This window comes from Diabrotica virgifera, chromosome 8 (genome assembly GCF_917563875.1).
Source record: "Diabrotica virgifera virgifera chromosome 8, PGI_DIABVI_V3a".
NCBI lineage: Eukaryota > Metazoa > Arthropoda > Insecta > Coleoptera > Chrysomelidae > Diabrotica > Diabrotica virgifera.
Genome location: NC_065450.1, coordinates 17,309,424 through 17,317,467, shown reverse-complemented (window position 1 = coordinate 17,317,467; position 8,044 = coordinate 17,309,424). Strand labels below are relative to the sequence as shown.

At 34.1% G+C, this 8,044-nt stretch overlaps 1 protein-coding gene across 1 annotated transcript in view; it reads right to left on the bottom strand.

The window, feature by feature from the left end:
- Positions 1 to 7,208: 7,208 nt before the first annotated feature.
- LOC126890096 (alpha-1,3/1,6-mannosyltransferase ALG2-like) overlaps positions 7,209 to 8,044 on the bottom strand; it is a 51,871-nt gene continuing 51,035 nt past the window's right edge. The window contains 1 exon segment of the mRNA XM_050658944.1: positions 7,209 to 7,333. Coding sequence (XP_050514901.1) covers positions 7,209 to 7,333 — 125 coding nt within the window.

Genomic DNA, 8,044 nt, shown 5'->3' with positions numbered 1-8,044 from the left:
TTTGATTGTATCTTTGATGGTTATCGATATGCAAAAAACATATTATCCGGTCTTTACTCATAACCAACAAACTTTCGAACAAAATGGACTTTTACCAATCATGTGGGCAGGCATCATTCAGGTCAGGCTTCAGCACAAATGACCATCTACAAGTTTATTTAAATAAAAGCCTTATCGGAAAATGTATAGAGTACAACAAACCACTCGTCTTAATATTTGTGGATTATGAGAAAGCATTTGACACAATAAACAGTCAGAAAATACTAGAAGCTTTTAAAAAATGCCGAATAGATCATCGCTACACCACTGTCATCAAAAACATCTACGATAATGCTACAGCATGCGTCAGACTCCATGAAGACACACAAGTTCATTCATCGTGGATTTCGCTGGGGTGACACTATTTCGCCAAAACTTTTCACAACATTATTGGAATACACATGTGTAAGCGTGCAAACCTAGACGAAAAGGGTATAAACATAAATGGAAAGCAACTTAGTAACCTCAGGTTCGCGGACGACTTAGTCCTGATAACAGATCGCATAATTTATCATCATCATTCTCTTTCTTTTTTGCCTTATCCCTATGCGGGGTCGGCTTCCCTAATTGCATTTCTCCACACAATTATATCTTGGGTTATATCAATGTTAATCCCCCTTACCAACATGTCCTGCCTTATCGTCTAACCCCAGGTCTTCTTTGGTCTTCATCTCCTACTCCTTCCAGGAACCATCACTTTTATTCTTCGTATTGGGTGATTAACGTCTCGACGTTGAACATCACCACACTATCTTAACCTATGCTCTCCCATTTTGGCATCTACTGGTGCCACACCCACATTAATATACTCATTTCTACTTTTATCCTTCTTTGTCACTCCACTCATCCATCGAAGCATTCTCATTTCCGCCACATGCATTCGTTGTTCCTCTTTTTTTTCACTGCCCAACATTCAGTTCCGTACATCATAGCCGGTCTTTTGGCTGTTTTATAGAATTTTCCCTTCAGCTTCATTTGAATTTTTCTGTCACACAACACATCACTCGCTTCTATCCACTTCATCTATCCAGCCCTAATTCTACTGCATACATCTCCATCTATTTCTCCATTACTCTGTAATACCGACCCCAGGTAATTAAAACTATTGCTTTTTGCAATCAGAGTTCACCATCCAAAGATACCATTTTATTTGTAGTAACTCCATCTTTAAATGAACATTCCAAATGCTATGTTTTTGTCCTAGTAAGTTTTAAACTTTTTCCTCCAGAGCTTGCCTCCCCTGTTCCAGTTTTTGTTCTAAGTCTCTTTCACTATTTCCTACTAACACGACATCATCAGCATACATTAAGCACCATGGAATGTTACCCTGTAGTTTCGCTGTTATCTGGTTCAAAACTAATGAGAATAAATACGGACTAAGCACCGAGCCTTGGTGCAATCCTACTTTCACATGAAATTTATCAGTCTCTCCTGTCCTAACACTAGTCGTTACTCCCTCATACATATCCCTCACAATCTTTACATATTCACTAGGGTCTCCTTTCCTATTGAGTGTCATCCACAAAATCTCTCGAGGAACTCTATCATATGCTTTCTCAAGATCAATGAATACCATATGAGCGTTTGTTTCTTTACTCCTGTCGGATTATCCTGTATTTTTCCATCAACTGCCTTATAATGAAAATTGAATCTGTTGTTGATCTGCCCTGCATAAAGCCAAATTGATTCTCGGATATTCCGGTTTCTTCACGTATCCGTCTATCAATTACACTTTCCCATAATTTCATGGTGTGGCTAGTTTTATAGCCCTGTAGTTTGTACATTGTTGTATATCTCCCTTGTTTTTGTAAACAGGTACCAGTATACTACATACTTCTCCATTCGTCTGGCATTTGTCCAACTTACATAATTGTATTAAATAGGCCTGTTAGCCACCTTATTCTTGTCTCTCCCAATGCTCTCCATACTTCCCCAGGAATATCATCTGGTCCTACCGCTTTTCCTTTCTTTATTTTTGAAGCGCTTGAGCCACCTCCTCGTTTGTTATTTTGGTGACCATTGCTGCTAGTCTCCGTTGACTCTTCATTTAATAAGCTGTCAAAGTACCTTCTCCATCTCTTTTTGACATCCCTTTAGTGAACTAGTATTTTATTATTTTCATCTCGAATACATCTAATCTGATTAAAATCTTTTGCTTTCTTTGCTCTCTGTTTGGCTATTTTATATTTCCTCGTTTTGCCTTGCCTGGTATCAAGTTGATCGTATAGGTTTGAATTCGCTTCTGCTTTGGCTTTTGCTACTGCCACTTTCGCTTCCTTTTTCGCCACCATATAGTTTTGAAGATCTGTGTCGGATCTGGTTTCTTGCCACTTTTTATATAATTTTCTCTTCTCTTTTATTTTTCCTTGTACTTCGTTTGACCATCACCAAGTCTCTTTATTCTTAAACTTTTTTCCTGACGTTTTCCCAAGTATTTCAATAGCAGTCTCTCTAATACTACTGTCCATTTTTCTCCAAATTGTATTAGGGCTTCCTTTCATGTTCCAACATATTTTTTCTACTAGTCTTCTCCTGAATAGACCTTCTTTCTCATATATTAGCATCCACCACTTGATTTTTTGTGGTCCTCTCCGATATTTTTGTTTAGTTTCGCTTTTTACTTCGATGTCCAGAACAAGCAGCTTCTGTTGTTGGCTTACTGTCTCACTAACTATTACCTTGCAGTCCTTGAATTCACATATGTCTTCTTTCCTGATCATGAAGTAGTCTATTTGGGATTGATGTTCTCCACTTTTGTAGGTAATAAGTTGAGTTTCTCTCTTTTTAAAGAATAGATCGCATAATTTATCATGCCATCTAAATGTGCGAAAGGATCTACCATGCCTCTATACAAGTGGGTTTGTAACCAACTTGTACAAGATCAACCACTCAAAAACACAAGTGACGACAAACCTCGTTCTGCTTGAGAACAATAACATAGCTAGAACAAAATATATAAAAAACATCAGCATACAAATATTTGGGAAACGAAATTCGTTTAAGTAGAGACAACTAGATCAATGAATTAATACGTAGAATAGGGTTGACTTTGGCGCCTTGAAAGCTGGAAATAGACGTGTTCAAATCAGCTGTTTCCATCTGCTTAAAGCAGCTAACGTTCACTAACATATCCGCAAACAAAACTAGAACGACACAGAGGGCAATGGAATGGTCCATGTTGGGATTAACCCTAAGAGACCGAATAACCAACACAGAATTTCGTCGTAGATCGGGAGTGGGAGTAACCGATGTAATCCAAAAAATATCGACTTTGAAATGGAACTGGGCAGGGCTTGTCGCGCGAACGAAGGACGGCAGATGAACGAAACGAATTCTCGTATTCTCGAGTGGAGACCCAGACAGGACGCCTTTCGAAGCAAAGGACGACCACCAACAAGATAGACAGATGACCTGAAGCGGATATGTCAAAATTGGATAAAAGCGGCTCAGTACAGGAATTTGTGGGGTGAACTACGGGAAGCCTACGTTTAGCAGTGGACAAGTAAAGGCTGAATGATGAATATCATATTGTACATAATTTACATAACATTTGCATTTTTAGAGCCCAGCGGCACTAAAAAAGATGACAAACGCAGCATTTATAAATTTATATAATATTGCCATTATTAGAGACATTATAATTTCTATTGATGCGGAGCTCGAAAAACGAATCCATTATACTTCTCAGTGTTTTGGCCAGTAGACTATGTTGTTCCTAGAAAATGCGAATATAATGTAAATCCAAGCTTACTGGAAGCTATAGCACGGAATTAGGCCCGGCGCAAATTTAACCTAAGCGAGACACAACCTGCACCGACGAACTGCGTAGACAGTTCTGCGCATCCTACTATCAGCTCATTCGTTCGCAGGTCTCGCTTGGGAGCGTTTGTCATCGGCGTACAGTTTTCTTGGGCAGTGGGACGCGTGGCTCACCGCCATATGTGTATTTTTACTTGTTTTTTTTTGTGAGATGGACTTATCTGAAATGAATACGGATGGTACCTAAGTACAATTTATTATAATAAATAACAATATTAGCATATTCAACACCCCGAGTGAAAACTGCGTTGTCTTTGTCATTAAATTCTGATAACTTTTGGTAGACTAAATAAGCGGCGATACGAAATTAATATTCAAAGTTATGCCTTTATAATCCAGAAGAAGCTGGATTCAGAGCAAACTTTGGAACCAACGATCACCTCCAAATAATAAAACAACCCATCGAAAAATCCATAGAATTTAAGAAGCCCTTAGTTTTAGAATTCGTAGATTTCCACAAAGCATTCGACTCAGTAGAACTCGACAGTGTTATAGAAGCACTAAACGAGAGCCGCATTGATAGCCGATATTCGAGGCTAATATGTAATATATATAAAGATGCGACAAGCTCGATACAACTACATGCTAACAGCAAACAAATAAAAATCCAAAGAGGTATCCGTCAAGGGGATACGTTGTCACCTAAACTTTTTATATCGGCTCTAGAAAAAGCGATCAAAACCCTCGAAAGGTGTATTAAATAGTGTGATGTATAATGCCTTTTAGGTCCAAACTAATTAAAACTCTCTTTCTTGGTTCAGATACATTATATTTACACTCAACTCCATCAATGACTAACTATAACAACGTGTTTACATATAACAGTAACGACCTAGTACAATAATTAAATGCTGTGTACAATAATCTTTCTCCACCGAGTTAATGTTTATATACACATTTAAATAATAACAAAACATGACAATTCAATGTTACTTGCGGTTATTGATACAAGAACAGATACTACATGGATTAATGACTTTGAATGAGTTTTAAACATATTTTGTACAGGGTGATATTATAATACCATACCTCCCCGTTTTGTTAAAATTACATATTTTTAAAATAAGATTGATTGTCTATCATCGCCGTTTTTTAAAAAAAAAAGAAAGTCCTAAGAAGAGAAGAAGAATATCTGAGTGTATATCCCTCTTTCCCTTTCACAGAGTGTTTATGATTACCTAATACTATTTTCAAAAATTAAATTTCCTAACTATCCTAACTAACTCTAACATGGTACATTTCAGATCAATCGATTTTTCCCTAAACATGTATATTCTTTTTCCTATTTTACACAAAAGTTCATATTTTCCCTATACTAAAACTGGTATTTTATAACCTATTACTAGTTCACGTACTTTCACGTCGTGTCTTTTCGTCCTTTTTTTTTTTCGTTCACTAATTCACTTCATCAAAACAGTGTCCACAGTGAATGAAATTGATCCTAACTTTTAAATAGTCTTTTAGTGCCTATAAGCCGTAACTAATCTAATTGTAATAAAATCTCGACTTTAATACTTCCTAAGCTAAGCTAAATATTACCTAAACTTCTATTAAATAGTATATATAGTATGGTATAAAAAAATAATTTAACGTTACTTTGCTATTTCATCTTATTATTTCAGTCTTATTTTGATTTATTTATATACGCCTTACTAACTTTAAAATATTGTACCTATAATAAAAATGTAATCTCTCTAAAACTTTTAATATGTCTCTAAAAAACTTCTAATAACTCTCTTGTACCTATAATAAATATTTAATCTATCTAAGAACTTCACTTTTTGTGTCCCTTTGCTTACTATCTACTAACACTTATTGTAAGATATTGTCTATCCTTAATTCAAACACTTCCATTTTACGCGAAAATTTAACCTGAATTCATTATCTACATTTAAAAATAAGTTATTTATAATTTACATTACTTTAGAGAAAAAAATTTTACAACTTTAATTCTTAGACATAATTCAATGATTAGCTACTTATTTGCTTAGTATCTTCTTAATTTTGCTTGTTTATTTTGGCATTTTTTATGTTTCTTCTTTCATTTTTCCCACATATTTTATTAAAATTATTTTTTTCTCTCTCTCTTCTTCTTGTCTGGTACTATAACTATATTTCTTCATTTTTCTCCACATAATAACACTTCTACAGTGTACATAATTCATCTGCATATAACAATCATTTGTCATTTAATCATCAATATATCATTTCATAATATAACATCATAATAATCACTTCCTTTACTTATCCCTCAATGCCTACGTTCGACTAATCAAAGTGGCTTTACTCGAGAGAAAAGTTCCAATTCTTCTACATATTCCATATAACAATCATAATACTCAATACTAGCCACGAAACCTCTACAATCTACCTTAACAGAAGCGGGTATAACATCGTTGGCTAGATCAAATTCTTTTACAAATTTCACAACCTCAATCCCTTGCTTTGAGGCCGTTGTTTATTCACGAATAATCACGAATAAAATAGGTACTCTCAAAACACAGAGTGGGTCTCTAATAAGCTTTCAAGCTTCTATAAATCATTTAGTACCTTCCCAATTTGACAAGAGCAGTGGGTTTCTTATTGTCTCAAGTTGTCTCATAATATTTAGCTTATACTATTGTTAGTTCTTCTTCTTATCTATATAGTTCTTCTCCAAATTCCTTATCTCGACGCATCAGGTCGGTTCGTTAAAAATAAATCTCTTGCTTATAGCAATGTTTGCCTTAAGCTCTTATATTAACGTATGTCATCACTAATCATTATTCATTAAAAAAAATCATTTATATATCATTTATCACACAAAAATTATTAATTCAGGTTCATATCATACAAAATTTAACACAAAATCGATTAAAATGTATCTATAGAATCAATAAATATCAATAATAAAAACAACTGGCTAATAAAAATTCAATAATAGTATACCTATTCGACAAAAATTCAATAAAAATTCAAAAATAGCATATGCAAAAGTTAGATAAAAATATTCAAAATAAGTTTATATCTCAAAATTCGATAGAAATTTTTGAAAAAAAATTCGATATTCCATAAAATATTCAAAAATAACCGTACTAAAAATCGAAATCGGATAGAGATTTTTTAAATAAATTCAATAAAGATTCAAAGTTCAATAAAAATTCAAGAATAGCATATATAATGAACTTTGATAAAAATATTCAATTCAAAAAATCACTTCATATTTCAAAATTTAAAGATATTCTTAAGAAAAAAATCGATACTTCATAAATTATTCAAAAATCAGCAAAGATAAATATTAAATTTTCAATAAAAATATAAAAACGAGGGAAGCATTTTTAATAAAGATAGACATTCTTACTTACATTTTATCACTTGTGTCTTTTTTCACTGGGTTCTCTGCATTCTTTCCGTCCTGGTCTGGTCCATTTTCCGCCGTCGGTGTTTCCAATCTGGTGCCGCCATCTTTGTTCCTTACAGAAGATTCTCCTCGAATCTGCAGGATCAGCCATGTATTAAATAGTGTGATGTATAATGCCTTTTAGGTCCAAACTAATTAAAACTCTCTTTCTTGGTTCAGATACATTATATTTACACTCAACTCCATCAATGACTAACTATAACAACGTGTTTACATATAACAGTAACGACCTAGTACAATAATTAAATGCTGTGTACAATAATCTTTCTCCACCGAGTTAATGTTTATATACACATTTAAATAATAACAAAACATGACAATTCAATGTTACTTGCGGTTATTGATACAAGAACAGATACTACATGGATTAATGACTTTGAATGAGTTTTAAACATATTTTGTACAGGGTGATATTATAATACCATAAAGGGGTGATAAAGGAATAAATGTGGACGGAGAGATGCTACACCACCTAAGCTACGCAGACGATATATTCCTGATTGCAGACGATTTGGGACAAATAAAGAAAATGTTGGAAGAACTTGGTACGGCATGTCATAAAATAGGCTTAATAATGAATATAACAAAAAAAAATTATGACGAACTTAGTGCCAAGTAAACACCTTGAAATAAAAAATGAACAAATAAAACTGGTAGACAAATATATTTATCTTGGTCACGAAATTAAGATAGGTAAGGACAACCAAACAGCAGAAGTATCCAGAAGAATAATACAAGGATGGGCAGCATACCGAGCTCTTAGGGACATTTTTGCGTGCGATAATG